Source organism: Rhinopithecus bieti, unplaced genomic scaffold (genome assembly GCF_001698545.2).
Source record: "Rhinopithecus bieti isolate Rb0 unplaced genomic scaffold, ASM169854v2 scaffold_35538, whole genome shotgun sequence".
Taxonomy (NCBI): Eukaryota; Metazoa; Chordata; class Mammalia; order Primates; family Cercopithecidae; genus Rhinopithecus; species Rhinopithecus bieti.
This window is the reverse complement of record NW_016815913.1, coordinates 909,214-929,428: the sequence shown is the minus strand read 5'-3', so window position 1 is coordinate 929,428 and position 20,215 is coordinate 909,214. Positions and strand designations below refer to the sequence as shown.

The window sequence follows — 20,215 nt, the reverse complement described above, 5'->3', positions numbered from 1 at the left end:
AACCAAGCCAGCGCATCCCCTGTGACCTGCACATATACGCCTGTGACTTGCACGTATAAGCCCAGATGGTCTGAAGTAACTGAAGAATCACAAAAGAAGGGAAAATGCCCTGCCCCGACTTAACTGATGACATTCCACCACAAAAGAAGTGAAAATGGCCGGTCATTGCCTTAAGCGATGACATTATCTTATGAAATTCCTTTTCCTGACTCATCTTGGCTCAAAAGCTCCCCACTGAGCACCTTGTGACTCCCACTCCTGCCCGCCAGAGAACAACCCCCCTTTGTAATTTTCGTTGACCTATCCCAAATCCTATAAAACGGCCCCACCCTTCTCTCCCTTGACTGACTCCTTTTTCGGACTGAGCCCGCCTGCATCCAGGTGAAATAAACAGCCATGTTGCTCACACAAAGCCTGTTTGGTGGTCTCTTCACATGGAGGCGCATGACAATATATATATATATATAATGAAATTTCAAGTTGCAGTGAGCAGCTCTGAGGTATGTTCATCAACAGCACACAGATGCAAAACAATAATCTGGAGGGTTAGCGGTCTTCCCGAGTTCAGGAGGTACCTTTTTAAGGCCAGTTCCTCTCGCTCCAACACTGCCAAATCAGCGATTCTGGTGCTTGTTCAACTGAAGCAAAGAAGGGCGCAGCTACTCTTGGATCCAGCATTTTCCTAACAAGGGCTAAGAGTGAAGCCGACTTTGCCACGCACGTCTATGTTTAGGAAAGCAACCAGCAGGAAGGAAGAAAAAGGTGAGGAATATTCTCAGCCTCCTGACACTCCTCTGTGTGGTCGGGGCAATGTAACCCCAGTGTCTTGAGCAAGGAGTGTCCCTCGAGCTGTTCTCCAGGGTCGCTCCACCGGACAGGGCAGGTTTCTCTTCCAGTCTCCCCGGCTGCCCTCGCCCCGCCCCCTGCCGCCTGCGGGCATCGCTTTATGACGTCACCACGTGCGTCTGCAGGCACGCGCGGGAGGTGGCACCGGGAGGCGGTTCGGGTGCCACGCCTCGTGCCATACTCTCCTTGCTCGCTTCTGGGTGGCCTTTAATGTCTTGTGTTCTAAGGTGTGCTGAGGGGAAAGACACGGGAGGTCTCTAGCCTGACACTATGGAGGAAGAGAGAAGCTACAATTTCGACGGTGTGAGCACCAACCGCCTGAAACAGCAGTTGCTGGAAGAAGTCCGCAAGAAGTGAGTCGGGGGGCGGCGCGGTGTGGAGTCTGGTCCACGCCCCCCCGAGCCTTCACCTGCGGCGTCTCAGGGCCGAAGCCGCTGAGGATGCTGGGAGACCGGCCCCTTGATTAACCCCTGGGCACTTCGGTCTACCTGCCCAAGTGTTCCATGCGAAAGATTCATGTGCCTCTTTGACTAAGCCTTTGGTATTGTAAGTAGGCAGCTTTCGAGGTAGGATGTTCTGCCCTTAGGATCCAATCATATGGCGTGTATTTTGCCTATATACTGTAATGCCAAAAGTTGTGTTTGGTTTTGATGTCTCCATAAATCCAGGTTTTTTGTTTAAAATTCCAAAGATTTTATTTAGTTATGCGTGTTTTTTTTTCATCCCTTTAGGGGGAACTTCATAAAATGACATTTAGTAAAACTGTTACTCCTCCTTTATGCTTTTAAAACAGTATTCGTACTTCGTGTTAAATTTTGAAACTTATTTTTTGGACATACTCCCAACTCCATCCACAAGTCCCGTGAGAATTGGACTCTCCTTTGTGCCTAGATAGCGTTCTGGGTTTTCCTCTATTGTAGCTCCAATCACAGTTTTTTAATTGCTTGTGTGTTTCTTGTCTTGCTACCAAACTACACGCATTCTGAGGACAGGTTCTGTGTATTCTGAGGAAGTAAAGAATAAGAGCAAGTACTTGAGGAGAGTCCTGAATGAATGCAAACCCCATCTGTCACTCAGTAATTATGCAATCTTAGACAAGTTAATTAACCTCTTTACTCTTCAGTTTTCTCCACTCTAAGACGGGTATACAAATAGTCATCATCATACTCCTGCAGTTGTTCCCAGGTTGGAATGAAATGCACTATAAAGGACTTAGCATTGGCTTATAATATGCATCCAGTGGAACTTTGCTGCCGCTATTGCTATTTTTCTGTTCACTGTTCACTGAATTCTTCCGTGTTTAATACAATGCCTTGAACATAATAGCATTCAAAACTATTTATTGAATAAATGGTCCTGTCATATGATAATGTTCTATTTACTGATGTCCTAAGTAGCTAACCTTTTAAATTAGTGTTTCTTTTTTTCCCTTTGTTTCAGTTTGTCAGCTGTTATGTATTGCCCTAAGTATGCCTTTCTGTAATAATGTACAGTGCCTAATTTGCTTGGTTCTGAAAAACCAGATAGCTAACTTCTTTGGGATGATATTTAAGTTAAAGGATTTCCGAGGGCGGGGCATGCTGGCTCATGCCTGTAATCCCAGCACTTTGAGAGGCCGAGGCTGGGCGGATCACAAGATCAGGAGTTCGAGACCAGTCTGGTCAGTATGGTGAAACCTCGTCTTTATTAAAAATACGAAAAAAATTAGCCAGGCTTGGTGGCGCATGCCTGTAATCCCAGCTACTCAGGGGGCTGAGGCAGGAGAATTGCTTGAACCCGGGAGGCGGAGGTTACAGTGAGCCGAGATTGCACCACTGCACTCCAGCCTGGGCGACAGAGCCAGACTTTGTCTCATAAATAAATAAATAAATAAATAAATAAATAAATAAAGGATTTCCAGTGGTTGCCTGGGGGTCTTTGAGCTTTAGTGCGTATTTGAGTCCTAGAACTGACTAATTGGAAGCCTTCCTTTACCTGAGTCTTGTTTCTTAACCAGTACTTCAGTAAATGATATGTCATAGTAAATTGTTCCAGAAGTAGTAGTGGGTTACTATGTATTATTTTTCTGATGTTATTTTTAATTGAATTATAATCAACAAAACATTTTAAATAACAGGGATGCAGTGCAACTCTCAATATTTGAACTAAGACACAAGATTACAGAACTGGAAGCCAAACTCAATACTGACAATGAAGGTATATAAGTAAATACTTACATTTGTGACTCCTGTATAATTATTGTTCATTTTACCAGGATATCTATAGTGCATTAAATTCCATATATTTAATAGTACCAAGGTTTCAGTATTGCTTTTTGGCCACATTAATAATAGTTTGTGATAGAGGCTTTAAAACTGATACTTCAGAATATCAAAATTACTATTTAATTATTTTTCTACCTTTCAAGTTCAAAATGTTCATTAATTAGCAAAACCTTTGTTACATGACATCAATATATTATTTCTTTATTAAATAAATATCACCAGTTTTCTATTTACCTCAAGTTACACTCTTTGTATCCTAACTTCTAGATTTGGGATATGTTTAAAATCTGTATCTAGGTTTTGGCTGTTGTTGTTGGAAGCCTGTTGTTTGGTGTGGAGGATGTTGTGTACATACACACTCATATATCCTTAAAATTTGTAATGTATGCAAGATATGACCCTGCCATATGTAAACACTTTAAATGGAAGACTTTTGTTTTCCCTGTTCTAAAGAGGTTCATTGACTATTGGGAGAAAGTATCAAACCAGAATATGGATATGAAAAGTCATATGAGTTCTATGTAAGGATAAATGAAAACGCAGGGAAGAGAAACCTAACAGAATTTGGGTGAGGTAATAAAGACAGGCTTTCCAGAACAGGCAGTGCTTGAACTGAATGCTAAAGAACAGGAGGAGTTTATTAGGGTTATCAGGGTGGGCATTTATACTCTTCCTCAACTGGGGAGCCATGAACAAAAAGGATTAGTGGCCATATGGGAAATAAAATGCCACTTTCTATAAGTACCCAATGCTTTGTTAAAGCTTGGTTGCAGAATACTGCTTTGTCCCGAGGCTGAAGTAGCTTCCTCTATCTCCATATCTATATCTTAGATATAATTGAGTCTCTGGGGGCAGGCTCTAAGTGTACTTGTCAAATACTTTCATTGGCAGGGTAGCTGGACCTTCTTCATGTACCCAGTTACAGGAAAAAACAGAAGGCATGCCTACAGGTACACATGCAGTAACTATGCCCACTAGTAAAATGTGGCTCAACAAGTTGTACCAGTTCTCAAAAGAAGGAGCTAGTATGTGGGTGTAAAGAGAAAAGGTCAGAATGATACAGAAAGTTCTTTCCTCCATGGGCCAAAAGTAAGGCCTAAGGTGAAGGACAGAAACATTTACTCCTTTAAAGCCAGGGACTGTGTCAGGTGAGGTAGTTACTATTATTCCCATTTGTGGAAGAATGAGATTCAGGAATTCAAATAACTTCTAAGGTCATATAGCCAGGGAGTGGCTGAGCCATGACTTGATCCTAGATCATCTATTTACCATGCCTTCAGTAAATGATAATACAACTGCCATTATCACAGCACACTCAAAACAGTTCTGCTTGTCTGTTGCTACATAGCAAACCACCCTATAATTTAGGAGCTTAAAGCAACAAACTTTCTCTTATAATTCTGGGGATTAACTGGGTTGGTTCACCTGATGGTTCTTGACTGGGGTCTCTTGTTCGGTTGCAGTCAGGTATACTGAAGATTCAAGTGAACTGGTCATTCCGTGATGACTCATTCACTTGGCTAACATCTGACACTGGCTTTTGACTGGAAGCCCAGCTAGGGCTGCCTGTCAGAAATGCCTCTTGTACCGTTTTCTTCCACAGCATGGTGGTTAGGTTAGGATGTATCCCAAGAGCAAGCATTCCAAAAGACATAAGTAGAGACCGCCAGGCCAATCAAGGGCTACTCCCAGAACTGGCACAGGTGTATATCCACTGTATTCTATTGGTCATAATAGACACAGATTCAAGGGACTGGAGAGGTAGACTGCTTTAAGGTCACATTACAGAGCAGCACATGGGATGGGATACATTATTGCAGTCATCTTTGGAAAATACAGTCTGCCACAGGAGCATTAAACATAAAGCCATTTGGGGAATATGCTAAGTAACTGATAAAAGTGGAACATAGGTCATAATGAGAATGCGGTAAAAGATGAGATTAAAGTTTACGAAGGAGATGAATCAAGAAGATTGCATGATGCTAATGAATTTACATTTATCCTGAAGGCAGTGGGGCGATATTAAAGGTGTTTTAAAATGAATTTATTATTGGAAAAAGGTGCACATACGACAAATATGGGTACATTCACTGTTCAGATAATTTTTTCACCCTTTCTGCTTTCTTCTCAAACCTCTACCACCTCTCTATTCAATCACACTGTAAGGTAATGAGCTTACCCTCCTCTTTCAAAGAAAAAAGAGAAGCTATCAGAAGAGGACTTCTGCATGTTTCTACCAACAGAGCTACCCATCTACCTGCACCCTTGCACATCCTCTTCCCTCTTGTTTTATGAATTGTCTGTCCTTATTCTTGTCTCAGGTTATCTCCTCCCTTTGTGCAGTAGATCCTACCTACTCTTACCTAGTCAAGGATATCACTCTAGTGATGGCCCTCTCTTCCCTACACTGTTTTCCCTGCTCTACTGGATCATTCCCAACAGCAGACCAACATGCTGAATTTATTTTATCTAAACAACAAATGATAGGCTTCTTTTGGTCCCACTTTTCCCCTTCAGCTAGCATCCCCTGTCCCTGCCCCATTTATAGCAAAAGCCTTTGAAAGAGTAGTTTTTATTTCTACTTTCTTATCTGCTTATTGTTTGATCTTGCTTGTCACTGGATTAATTTCTAGGTAAACGGTAAACACAGCCAACTCTAAAGATCTTTATATTCTCAGTCACCTCTTGAAGCCTTTTAGGGTTTGTAGGAAACTATAGGTAGAAAATGTGGTTTTATGTTTTAATTTGAATTTTACAACGAAGTTTAGTAATGAGAAAATGGTAAAGAAATGTTCAGGTGACTTTTTTTTTTTTAAGTGAGAAGAATTAGTATTTGTGTAGAGCTTTAAGTACGTTTTTTAAAAAAATTGAAACCTCACAACTACCCTTTGAAAATAGTATCATTGGCCGGGCGCATTGGCTCAAGCCTGTAATCCCAGCACTTTGGGAGGCCGAGACGGGCGGATCACGAAGTCAGGAGTTCGAGACCATCCTGGCTAACACAGTGAAACCCCGTCTCTACTAAAAAATACAAAAGCTAGCCGGGCGAGGTGGCTGGCGCCTGTAGTCCCAGCTACTCGGGAGGCTGAGGCAGGAGAATGGCGTGAACCCGGGAAGCGGAGTTTGCAGTGAGCTGAGATCTGGCCACTGCACTCCAGCCCAGGTGACAGAGCGAGACTCCGTCTCAAAAAAAAAAAAAAAGAAAAGAAAATAGTATCATTACCTCCATTTTATAGATTGAAAAATGGAGGCCGGGCGCGGCAGCTCACACCTGTAATCCCAGCACTTTGGGAGGCCAAGGGCAGCGGATCACCTGAGGTCAGGAGTTCAAGACCAGCCCGGCCAACTTGGTGAAACCATGTCTCTACTAAATATAACAAAAGAAAAATTAGCCAGGTGTGGTGGTGGGTGCCTGTAATCCCAGCTACTCTGGAGGCTGAGGCAGGAGAATCACTTGAACTGGGAGTTGGAGGTTGCAGTGAGTGAAGATTGCGCCATTGCACTCCAGCCTGGATGACAAGAACGAGACTCCATTCAAAAAAAAAAAAAAAAAAGAGAGACTTATTGACAACACACAAGTTTACATCTTCATCCTGGATTTCTCTGTTGAGTCTTTTATAGGCTGGTTTCTATGCCCAAATAGCTTTGGCTAGTGGGTAATATATTAATAGATCCAATATATTTTTTTAAAATCACCTCAGTAAATGCTAAAATTTTTAAAATAAAATTCCATTTGTTTTTCTTATTTCAAAACAAGGAAAAGAATGCTTCTATTTATCTCAAACTAGCGTAATACTTAACAATGAAATAGAGGCATTTCCATTCTTGGGGGAAAAAATACCAAAGCTGCCTGCTGCCATTATTAAAATGCAATATAGTTTTAAAAGTTCCAATTAAGCAACACAATATGATATAGAAATAAGAGTTATAGCTGTTAGAGAGGAAGTGATACAATTATTATAAAGATTAGCATGTTAATAAAGAACTAGAAAATGGTTGGATACAATAATGAAATAAATGTTTATTTTAAAAAACAAATGCCAGCAATAACCAGTTAGAAAAATAGGGTTTTTAAATGATCCCACCCACAACTCCAACCCAAACCATAAAAGATCTGGCAATATTCCTGATAAGAAATATGAGGACCTATATGAAGAGATAACAGAAGACTGTAACTATAAGGGAATAACAGTTCAGTCCAAATTCTTACTTATTTAACATAAGAGATATCATACAGGAAACTCCAGAATAAAATGAATTTGGGAAAGCTTTGCAGCATTAACACTTGTTTGCTGAGCTTCTGAGAGTCTTTGTTAGTAAGTGAAACAGGTAACAGTGTGTATCTTATTGCTACAAAGAGTCTGTCGTGTCAGTCTTAGGTGATCTCTATTTTAATGTTAATGCTGGTCATTTGTGCCTAAACTCCAAAGTGGGGGAAGGTATAGTGTGGCCTGTCCAACCCTCCACTTCTCATAATGGCCTGAACTAGTTTTTCAGGTTTCTTTGAGATTCCCTTTGGCCTAGAGGTGGATACGTTCCCTCTGTTGGGGGGACTTAGGATTTTTCTTTTTTTAGTTTATATTCCCCCTTTTGTGTTCAAGGTATGCAGAGGCAGTATCCATAGCTAAGCTTTTATTAGCTTAAGTTCTGGGGTGGTGTGACTACTTGCCCCTGGTCCATCATGCTTCTCAGTGGGACTCCTATTGCCAAGAACTTAGAGTCAAAGACTTCCATCCAATTAAACGTTTTAGGCTAGATAGGAGTGGAGGTGAGCAGGTATTCAGTAATCTTTAAAACCCCTTTTAGGTAACATAAGAGCCAAAAACCAAAAGCCAAAAAATAAGGTTATAAAGTTATCTAAATTTTCTGCATTGAGATACTGTAATCTTGACTTGTAGCAATTAGCTATACAAAACACAAGCATTTTGTTCAGCTGTTTAGGCATCTGTGTGTCCTTGATTTGGAGGGTCTTAATTAATTTTATCCCTCAAAATCTGGCCCTTACAATGACACACTTCTGCGATAGCCCCTGGGCCTGGAGGGATTGAATAGTTTCAAATTCTGGAGGTAAAAATAAATGTGAAGTATTAGCAATGTTTCACACAAAAAGGTTATAAGCCCTGCCTAGTTCTGACAATTACAGGAAAGGAAACTTATAGGTAGCTAAACATTTAAATTATTTAGTATCAAGGCAAAGAATAAATTATATTATTTTAGATAGAGGCAAAATTATTAAGTGAATCTTGATTGTTCTGTTGTACAGGTGTGTCCCTGTGTCTCATGAAGGTAGTTTACTATGATTGTCATCTTTTCCCAGATCTAAAGATGGGGCTTTGGTTAACTTAGATTTGCTGTCAGATACCGGCAGGAGTCAGTGCCTTCTTTAGATGAGATATGTGTACCCAGGAATCAAAGCCCTGTAACTTCATAGCACAAGGATTAGTTAATAGCAGCTGATAAGGACCTTTTTAAGGGGCTGGAGGTGGTGACACTAGAGTCCATGACTTGACTGGAAGCTGTGAAAAGATTCTATAACCTTGCAGCAATTAACTTTTATAGCTTTGATAAACACCAGCAATAAGCCAGAGACTTAATTTTGGTTTCAATTTTGAAGATGTTTCTCAAAAATGTTAAAGGGCTCAAAACATTTGATTAAAACAGATTCACAGGTCACTGTAAACCAATCGTTACTAATTTAACCAAAATGATCATTGAAAGACTTAAAGGCAATACAGAAGGTTACATGCATGTAACAACTTTCAGCCTTTTAGGTCGCAGTTTTCTAAGCAATTAAAATCTAATAAAGACAACATATGAATTATTTTGATAAAAAGTAAAATATTGTTTCTTATGCCAGTTACCAGAAAGGCAAAGAAAATCCTGCAGTGTGACTACTTCTCCTTATAGGAAGGCTATTTAGACAACCTGGAAGTTAAACCTGATGAAAAATGTACTTGAATTTAATCAGACACAGGAAGAATGTGTTCAGGGTTATGAGTATAGCAGAGGAATACATAGTTCTTAGTAACTGCATGAGAAATTTCTTGATTACATTGAAAAATTTAAACCTATCAAGAAAGCCAAGAGTACAGGTTCAAATTATACTGGAGGAAAATATTGCTTTTCTAGACCTTTAAGATAAAACATTTTATCATCAGGCCACAACAATGGAACCAGAGGAAAAAAGTTACAGAAGCTAATTTAAAAGCTGAAGGAGAGAGCGCTCATCTCAGGCCTTCTCAGGGGGAGGAAAAACTGAAAGCAGTGAGACAGCAATAGTTGAACTTCTGAGATACGATTCTGAGAAGTTTTAAAAGAAACAGGCTCTAAAATTTTAAAATCTCTTGTAATTTTATTAAGAGAAAAGTAATACCTTAAGAAAACCTTGTTGTAGGATAGGGGATCAATCTTAGAAAGACTATTAAAATTAATTCCCTTTTAATTGTAGCCAACTTAACTGACATAAAATAACTTTTGTGATTTTCTTTTATGAAGCCTTATCATAAGCTGACATAGGGCACCATTTATTACATGCTTAGGGACCTTTCTGATTGTCTGAAAATTTTCTGTTTTCGTGAATAACCAGACATGGGTATTTGTAGTGACAAGGAATCGTTGATATTATAAGAATCTGTTCTCATGTAAAGTTATTTGCTTGTTTTATAACCTTTTATTTTGTATCCCATACAACTTTCTCTTATATCTCCCCTCTCACTGATTCTTTTGGTTATCTTCTTTTAGAAATAACTTTTAAATAACCTTTGAATTACTTAAATTACTCTTTTTAAAAAATGAAACATCAACTACAGGATGATCTAAGTATATTATGAATTTCTTATTTACTTGTAACCTTAAATTTTAGTGAAAACTTAGGGAGAGCAAGAAATCCTGGAACTGTTTATCGGCCATGTTAGATTTTCTGGATGAAACCAATTCTCACCATTCTACAGTTTTAGAAATATGTTTTCCCACATCATAATCTTTTCTTAATTGGAAGTGTCCCAGAAATCTAATTATTATCAATTGGATTGGAGCATCTATTATTTAATTCAAAACAATTTTAAGATTTAAAATTACATAAAAAGTCCACTTACAAGCATTTATCTCATTTACATGTATTCACTCTTTCCATTTTTTAATAGTTTATCTAGATTACTTCTGAAAATTGAGATACTACACAAAACTAATCATTATTTAAAGTTATTACTGGGCCGAGCACAGTGGCTCATGCCTGTAATCCCAGCCCTTTGGGAGGCCCAGGTGAGCAGATCATGAGGTCAGGAGATCGAGACTATCCTGGTGGCTAACACGGTGAAACCCCGTCTCTACTAAAAAACATACAAAAAAATTAGCTGGGCGTGGTGTTCGGCGCCTATAGTCCCAGCTACTCGAGAGGCTGAGGCAGGAGAATGGTGTGAACCCAGGAGGCGGAGCTTGCAGTAAGCCAAGATTGTGCCACTGCACTCCAGCCTGGGCAACAGAGCAAGACTCTGTCTCAATAATAATAACAATAATTTCCCTATTAACCATTTTTAAAATCTGAACAGTAAACAGTGAGCACCTAATTAAGAACCTTAAAATTAAATGTATTTGCTGATGACTCAGAAGATTTAGCTGTTTCATTGAACTAACAATCTTAAGTTAATCTTATTTGTCAAAAAAAATACACAAAGATTATTCTGTTTTTGGCTAAGTGTAAAGTCTTAGAACCTTTATGTCAACCCTTGACAGTTTAGTATACACACTGATACAAATATAAAACCACTTAGGTAAAACGTATGTGGACAATTCTGAAGACATTTCTATTTTATCAATAATTTTAAAACAGTTTTATTAAAGATTCACATGCACTTGAAAAGCATTTGGATTTAATTTTTGAGTACTCGTTTACTTATAAGCCAATTTGATAGCATGCTAGACACAATACAGAACATAATACGTGAACATTACATAAATATATCTAAACATGAATACATATATGCACAAAGAAATAACCAATAGCTTTTACCTTGGAACGCTAGCCATGAGACAGCATTACAAACTCACAAACATAAAAGTTAGCTGGCTCCAAGTTCTTTTTCTGACAAAATTGAAACCTGTTCATATGGCCAAACTTCATTTGCCCTAATAGGTAATCCAAGGAAATCTGTGAACCAAAATTTTGGGTAAAACAGTCTTTATGGCAATTTTTTTAAAACCCCTTTTACCCTTGTTTTTTTGTTTTCAGTTTCAAACAACTTTCCAGTGTTTACATTCTAGTTAGACCATAAATGAGTCTTAGCACCAGCAGCTTAGTAACAGCAGATTTAAAGCAGGCAGAAAAGAGAGGAAGATAGCTTTAGAAGACTCCACTTAACTCTATAGCTTCAGGTTAACTATTTGAGCTCTAAATTTTTCTTGCTGTAATTTGCCTGTCGGTTTAAAATGTACACAAAAATGTACCATATGTAATCAGCTGGAGTCCCAAAGAGGATGACAAAATCGGGCCAGGATGTTGAAAGTTGTTTTTCCTCTTCAGTACTGGTTTCCTGGTTTGAACAGGAAAAGATAAGAAGAAAGGAATGGAGAGGAGAAAGGAGGTCAGGTTTTGTGGGCAGGAAGAGGAAAGAAAAAAGAAGGAAGGGAGGCTTATGAGCCTTCCAGCCACTGCACAGTACCCCTACCTCTCTTGTTTATCTCCTCTTAGGGAGAGCCTCAGCACCCCAGACCGGGAGGGTGTGGGATGAATCCCTCCCATTTCCTCAAGTCACCAGTCAAGGTAAACTGTTTCGAGCCAGAGGGAGCTAAGGGAGGTTTTGGCTGAGAAGAGTAGGGCTGTAGATGGCTTCTGAGATAATCAGGATGATGAAGTTGGAAAAAAGGGGAAAGAGAGAGAGAGATCAGGGTGCACAAAGATCTCACATGGACAAACAGGTGGTGTGCCTCCAAACAAATCCCTGGTTAAGGGGCTGTGTAGACTCCCACATCCCTCATTTCAGTTTCAAATGGCTCCCCCCAGGCAACTGAGTCAGAACTGAGCAAAGGCCCAAGGTTACAGCAAATACAAACAAAACCAATGCATAAAATGCTCATATAGTGTCACTGGCAGCCAAGTCTAAATAAGGCAGAGCCCCAGCAACACCCCAAAAGAGGCAGAGGGTGGTTGGGTACACTCTGACTAATGTACCTGGTTCCAAAGTTTGTCAACTTCTCCAGAGGTCACTTTGCACCAGCGAAGCATTGAAGGTAAGCAGACACCATAGCAGGAAGAAAAGAGAAGATCCCTAAGACAAAAGATTCTTGGCAACTGCTGGGAAATTCCCTAATATCCTAGCCATGGGTCAGCTAGCTGTCAGCAACTAGTACTCACAGGTGGCCCTATGCCCCGTCTGACAGAAACCAGACTGGCGGGCTCAGGCCCTGGAGCATACAGCACTCACCATACGGGACGCTAAAATTGTAACCAGCAATTGTAAGTGCTGATTGCATAGTTCAATTAACAAGAACGAGGTCTGATAGAGAGGAAGTGACTTCATTGACCAAAACTAATAATGGATAAGTGGCCAGATTCCCATCCAAAATAACCATGTCCAATTTCTAGGGAAAAGGCAGGGGGCTTACAAAGGGAAACAATATGGGAGGCATGCAGGAGTTGTGCTGGTTACAAGGTCTGTGTGTCTTGTTTTGGTGTCTATGTTGGGTCTTTTGTGTTGTCCCATGTTGATGTTGGGGTTAGTAAAGTCACTTTCCACCAGACCTTGCTCTTATTAATTGGACTCTGTAAGTGGCGAGCAGCCAGATTGCATTTGGTTACAATTGTATACTAAAAGGTCAGTCTAGCTATCTTATTTTTTTCTGAGAAAAATTTTTATTTTTTTGAGATGCAGACTCGCTATGTCACCCAGGCTAGAGTGCAGTGAGTGGCGCGATCTCAGCTCACTGCAACCTCCGCCTCCCAGGTTCAAGCAATTCTCCTGCCTCAGCCTCCTGAGTAGCTGGGATTATAGGCGCCTGCCACCAGGCCCGGCTAATTTTTGTATTCTTTAGTAGAGACGGGGTTTCACCACATTGACCAGGCTGGTCTTGAACTCCTGACCTCAAGTGATCTGCTGGCCTCAGCCTCCCAAAATGGTGGGATTATAGGTGTGAGCCACCATGCCTGGCTGACTTGTCTATATTTGATGATTGACTTAAAGTCAATAATATTTTAAAATAAAATGGTGTCAGAATTTATAAACTGTACTCAGATGTGCCAAAAATAAATTGCGTTTTTAATTTTTCGGTAACCATTCTCATCTTGGTCTGAAGCATCCATTCCCATGGTAGGAAAGGGGATAGCATGACAGAGGGAGACTTTAGGTAGCAAGTTACAAAGATGATTCCATGCAGCTGGGCTCTACTGTGTCTTTTGGGTAACTGTTTAGTCTTTCAGGGCTTCTCCTTTCTTCTTGTTCCTTTCCAAAGCTTTTGGGTTAATGACTTTCAGTTTCAGTATGGGAGGGTGTTCCAGCCCCTTTGGTAGGCCGTATTTGCATAAAGATGAGGGTGTAAGGGAGACCTGTGTCTGGGCTGAGGAGGTTGGTAGTAGTATGTGCTAATACTCTTTCTCCTTAACTCCTCCACCAACTGTTATGTAGCAGCAGTTATTTCAAACATGTGAAGAGCATTTAAAGTTGAACAAGAAGCCATTTTTTTGCCCTCTACAAAGCCTGACTTTAAAGACTAGAAAAAGTTAGCTTTGGGCTTTGAATCTGAACAAAGACCTTTTAATTTTAGGCTGTATTCTTCTTTTCCCTAGGCATAAGAAAATGCTTTGACTTTAATAGCTAAAGGGGTTTAGTGAAAGAAAATGCTTAAGGTTAAGAGAAAATGCATGAGAAGATAGCTAAATGTACATTGTTCCTTCAGCTTAGCAGTTAAGAGGATTTGATTTCAAAGGCAGATAAAACTGGATTTAAAACCCGGTTTTTCCCTTATTTATTAGCTCTGTCATCTTAAGAATATTATTTGACATCTTTGAACCTTGGTTTCCTCATCTTTGTAAAATAGGTAACTACATTTCTAAAATGAGGATTAAATTAGTTAATGTATGTAAAGCAGTGTGTACTTTACACACAGCAGACACATAAGTGATAGTTATTAAGCAGACTTCAGAATTGCTTTCAAAGGAAAAAAATGAACATGACATTGGATAGGTTAGTAATGTTGAGGATATTTTATATACATATAAGTATATATAAAACATATAAATATATCAAGTTTCCTTGGAACTTGAAATATTCATATATATTTATGGATATATATATGAAATATATGAATATTATATATATATGGGTATTTCAAGTTCCAAGGAAAGAAACATGTCCTGATATTCCCTCTAATTGAATTCATTGTAAGGATGCACAAGAAGTAAAAGAAAAAAGGGGGTGGGAAGTAGGGAAGAAGAGGAATTGTAGTAGTTGTAATAAGGTTTGGCTGTGTGGTAGCCTGAGTGTGGGTCTAATTCTTGCAATCTAGAAAATCTTACTAACAGAAATACAGACTTAATAATTATTTCCTTCTAGTTGATCTGTATTGCCAATAAAGTAAAATGTAGTAATAGAGTAAGATCAAGCTCTTCATGTTATTTTAATAAATAAATGAGAGGTGTTGGGGTTTTCTTGATTGTTTCCCCATTTTTACTCAGGTAATGAATGGAAAACCCATTATGAGACACAACTTGAATTAAATGATCAACTAGAAAAGCAAATTGTTTATCTCAAGGAGAGGATGGAAAAAATCCGTGGAAACTCTTCAGGTACAAAACCAATCATATGTACGTTTTATCATTTGAATTAAAACTGATATGGCCGGCGCGGTGGCTCCAAGCCTGTAATCCCAGCACTTTGGGAGGCCGAGCGGCGGATCCACGAGGTCAGGAGATGAGACCATCCTGGCTTAACACGGTGAAACCCGTCTCTACTAAAAATACAAAAACTAGCCCCGGGCGAGTGGCGGGCGCCTGTGGTCCCAGCTACTAGGAGGCTGAGGCAGGAGAATGGCGTAACCCGGGAGGCGGAGCTTGCAGTGAGGCTGAGATCCCGGCCACTGCACTCCAGCCCCGGCGAGCCAGAGTGAGACTCTGCCTCAAAAAAAAAAAAAAAAAAAAAAAAAAAAAAAACTGATAACACATTAAGTGCTCATATTTGATTTATTGTAGATAGACTATCTTCTATTCGTGTCTATGAACGAATGCCAGTGGTGAGTAGAAATATGATTAAACACAGAATAATTGAAGGAAATTATGTCTATTTTTTTCAGACGTATTTCAAACTGAAGTTTGAAGACTAGGGCAAGGTCCAAATACACTATTTTTTTCAGGGGACCTGTTTGAAGTAACAACAAATAATTTTCAAGTAGCTATAGGTGGAGCACTAAGTTGTCAGCTATATTCACAGGCGTCCTGAAGAGCAGAGCATGTATGGATATTGCTTTTTGAATCACTGCCAACCTTTAGAGAGAAAGATATAGACAAATACTGTGTTTTTGCTAAGAATGGATCAAGGAGAAATGTGTTTTTGCACACTTGTTATTTTCAACCCAGACATGCCTTTATTTCCATATCTTGTAAAGTCAGGAATTTTTCTTTTTTAATTCGAAAAATTGTATGTTTTCCCGTGTGCTGTCATAGAGTTATATCGCCCTCTTGTGGCATTTAGAAATTGTTGCTAGAGCTGTGTCAAGCTTAGTGCTTTTTCTTAATTGCAGGTAGAATTTTATTAGTAGCTACTGGATATAAAATATTCTGGCTACCTGCTTCTTGATAACTGAGGCTCAGTCCTAGCTCACGAGAGTGGGTGTCACCACCTTCGTGGAGAGTAGCAACAAATGCTGGTATGACTTGGTAAAATACCTTAGGGCATATCTAAGGAGCATTTATTTGGTTTTCTAACTACTACCTGAGACTCTGGAACATATTCATGTTGGTAAAACTACATTTATTTTCCTTGATGTATTTGTGTTATTTTTGAAGAAAATGTGGTTCTCTAAGAGGTTTAATAATTTAGATCCAGAGACAGAGAATTATATTTCTCCACAGTAAAGGACTGAAGAAATATTAACACAACGAAGAGTGAGACCACAGACTAAGCAAAAAGGAAAGAGAATGAATGTTCAGTATAAATAGAACTGGTCCTCTCTATTCTCTGGAGAGGTGCTTTCATGAGTGTTTGGTACTCATGAATCCAAGAGGGGTATGTCTGAGCAGCAGACATTAGAAATCTAGCCAAGGAGTCAGCGATAGGAGTGTCCAAATGCTAAGCAAAAAGCACTGGGATCCAACAACCCTATATCCAGTCAAGAGACCCTCTTAGCTAAGGACAAAAGATATACTAAGTCTTATTCTTTGATATAAAGAATAATATTTGTGAAATTTAGACATATAATTGTGTAATGCAGACCTATTTTTGGCTTCCTGTTAAATTGACAATTAGGCAAAAGGGCTTAAATTAGTTGTTTTTGTGGGATAGGGTATGAATTCAAACACCATCTGTAAATTTCCCGATTCTTTATCCTTGTTGTGGATTGTTTAGTGTTTAGGAGTAATCTGTACAGACATACTTATGAAATTGATGTGTTTGTTTGAATACTAATTTTGAGTAACTTCAAACTGCAGATTTGCTTACGGGTAGCAAAAGGATGGGCACTTGTTGTTGACTAGTATATGTGTAATTATTTCATATGTTATTTGACAAAAATATATAAAATATTATCTTCAAACTATATCATTAAAGTGGACTTTATTTTAATATAACTTTATCTCTTTTTTATTGTGGTAAATATACATAATGTAAAATTTACCATTCAGCATTTTTTTTTTGAGGGAGGGTCTCACTTTGTCACCCAGGCTGGAGTGTAGTGGTTCAATCTCAGCTCACTACAGCCTTTGCCTGCTGAGCTCAAGCAATCCTCTTACCTCAGCCTCCTGAATAGCTGAGACTACAGGTTCATGCCTCCATGCCTAGCTAATTATTGTATTTTTAGTAGAGATGAGGTTTCACCATGTGTCCCAGGCTGGTCTCAAGCTCCTGAGCTCAAACAATCCACCCGCCTCACCTCCCAAAATTACAGGTGTGAGTCACCACACCCCGCCTGTTTCAGCCATTTTGAAATGTAAAGTTCAGTGTGATTTTAATATTTTGGAAAAAATTATTCACATACGTGAGAGTGAAGCTTTAGTCTTTGTTCTGATATTAGGTTGATGCCGCCAACCTTTTTTTTCTTGAGGTTCACTTTTCTCCTCTGAAGGTAAGGTAGATTATATTATCTTGTAAGTGTCTTTCAGTGGGGTAATTTGTTAAAATTTTATTTTAGCATGATGTATCAATTAAAGGTCGCATTTGGCAGAATAAAGAGAAAGGTTTAAACAAGTAAAGTTTTTTTTTTTTCTCTTTTCTTTTTTTTCCTCATGTAACAGAAAGTATGAGGTTTGCAGTCCAGGGGTGGTGCAGTGGCTGTATAATGCCTTCAGGAATCCAGGCTTCCCCTACGTTTCTACTCTGCCATCTGTTGTGAGTGGCTTTTGTCCTCGTGTTTAAAGATGGCTGCTTCACCTTCTCAGCTGCTTCATGTTATCATTCAAAAAAAGAAGTAGGTGAAGGAGAAATGGCCAAGGTGAAAGCCAGTCAGGTCTACTCCCCTTCAAAGAGCTTTCTAAGATGCTGCTCCCCTTGACATTTCATTGGGAGTTAGAACTGTATCATATGGCCACCTTCGTGTGTGTGACAGGCTGGGAAATGTAGTGTTTTACTGAATATACAGGAAGAAGAGAAGAGTGGATTGTGAGCGTACAGTTGGCTGTATCTGCCACACACAAAGTCATTTAAAGTGAAGGCATTTCATTTTATGTATTCAATTCATTCATACATATTCATTCAATATGTATTCAGTCGATATTATTTGGAAAATAAAAGGCAAAGAAAAAGAATATTATAAAATCAAACATATCCACTGTTGACAGTGTTGTTCTGTTTTAGTAATTTTGTATGCATACATATTGATTTAAAAGAACAAGCAAATGAATAAGTCAGCCAACAAACAAAGTGAAAAGGATTACAACTAGTTTTATTGTTTAAAATATAATTATAACCTTACTGCATGGACAATTTTGAATCCTATGCTAATCAGGATAATTAAGTCAATTATTTCTTATGTTATATTCTCTTCGTGTGCATTTTTCAAGGCTATATTATGTTCCATTGTGTTGGAATGCGAATGTTCAATTACTTTTCCCTATAACTTGGTGTTCTAGGTTGTTTCTGGTTTTAATTTTGAGTTAAACAAAACCCACAGAATATATTATGGCGAACAACTCCATATTCTAGTATTTATAAATCTTCAGATCTGTGTCTCTTTTTGATTTTAAATTTTTTAATGAAAACAATTTATAGAGTTGAGATCTCTTTTATTCCCCTCTCTGTCTTGTTTTTGCTTCCTTTTCATAGGCAAGGACTACCATGAATTTGGTATATATTATTTCTGTTGATTTTTTAATATCTCTCTACATGTTGTATGTATAAAATGCATTAAAAGTATCATACTGTGCATATCATTCTTTTACTCTTTAATTCCATTCATGTTAATAAAGATCTAGTAAATTTTATCAGTTGTATAGTATTTCATTATATGTGTATATCCTTAATATAGTTATTAGCTTATTTATGTATATCAATAATTTTTCAAAATCTCACTATGACAAGCATTGCCGCAGTGAATATCCTTATATGTGTCTTTCAGTGCGAAGTGTTCCTCTAGGCTTAGCAAACTTTTCTGTAGATGGATAAATAGTAAATATATTCAGCATTGCAGCCGTATGATCTCTGATCTCTGTTGTAGCTATTCAGCCTTGCTGCTGTAGTATAAAGGGAGCCATAGACAATACCTATTTGGTGGGCTGTATTCTAAAAAATCTTGGTTTACAAAAACAGACAGAAGCTGAATTTTATATTTAGGCTATAGTTTGCCCGCCCCTGCTTTAAGGCAGTGATCCATAAATTTTGATAGGTTACAGAATCACCTAGGGCACTTCATAAAAATACAAAGGCCAAGTCCTGTCCTTCAACCTACTTGCCACCTCTATATTTTTATTAACTCTTCAGGTAATTCTAATAAAAAAGTTTGAGAACCACTGCTTCAAGTATACATATAAAAGTAGAATTTTAAAATAATAAGATAGGTACATTTTCAAATTATTATAAAGTATTTCTGGGTCAGTCTATCAAAAGACACCCCAGATCTACAGTTAGTTCAGTATGTCTGGAATAAATAAGAGGGATGATGAGTGATGAAGCTGGAAATATATGCAGGGGCTAAATAATAAAGGGTTTGGTATTCATGTTAGGGAGTGTGGATTTTCTTATATGTGATAAGAAGCTACAGAAATATTTTATATAGAGATTGAAATATCCTCCCACCCCCACCCCAACCACCATGAAGAAAAGATCCTCCCACCTCCACCCCAACCACCATGAAGAAAGGATTCCTCAGGGTGGGTTAGAATTGAATAAAAGAAACCAGTTAGGATGCTTTTGTTGTAGTCTAGGTAAGGGAAGATGGTTTTCTTAGCTTGGGCAGTATTATATGGGGATGGAACATAGAAGACAGATTAAAGATCTATTTAGGAATGAGGATTTCATGAATACTTAGATATGGGGTGAGACTGCAAGAGAATTTAATGACAGTTGAGGGTTTTGGCTTGAATAACTTCATGGATTACAGTGAACGGATAATAGAAATTGCAACTAGTTAGAATGTTAGGAAATGGTAAGTTTAGTTTTGTTTGTGTGTATTACACCGGTGATAGTGGTTTGGAAGCAACTGAAAATAGTTTTAGATTATGGAAAATTGCTTCTCTGAAAATAGAGATCACCAAATCGTAAGTGTCACATGAAGTCATGGAACTACAAGGGATTGCTCGGGAAAATATATGCAGTCTGAAAAATATGATTGAGGTTAAAACCTTGGGGAATGCTAACAAAGTGTTAGGAGGCACATTAGGGAATATTATTGAGAAGGCAAAATACTGAGAAAGGATGAGGGGGACAACTGGAAGAATGGTATCATAGAAGTCAAGAAGGGGATGGCTTTAT

The 20,215-nt window shown here is 38.6% G+C and overlaps 1 protein-coding gene across 1 annotated transcript in view; it reads left to right on the top strand.

Annotated features, from left to right (window-relative positions):
- The first annotated feature begins 975 nt into the window (after positions 1-975).
- Positions 976-20,215, top strand: part of LOC108516582 (uncharacterized) — a 119,798-nt gene continuing 100,558 nt past the window's right edge. Inside the window, 5 exon segments of the mRNA XM_017854132.1 lie at positions 976-1,199; positions 2,963-3,042; positions 14,776-14,886; positions 15,289-15,329; positions 17,325-17,375. Coding sequence (XP_017709621.1) covers positions 1,117-1,199; positions 2,963-3,042; positions 14,776-14,886; positions 15,289-15,329; positions 17,325-17,375 — 366 coding nt within the window. The 5' untranslated portion in view covers positions 976-1,116.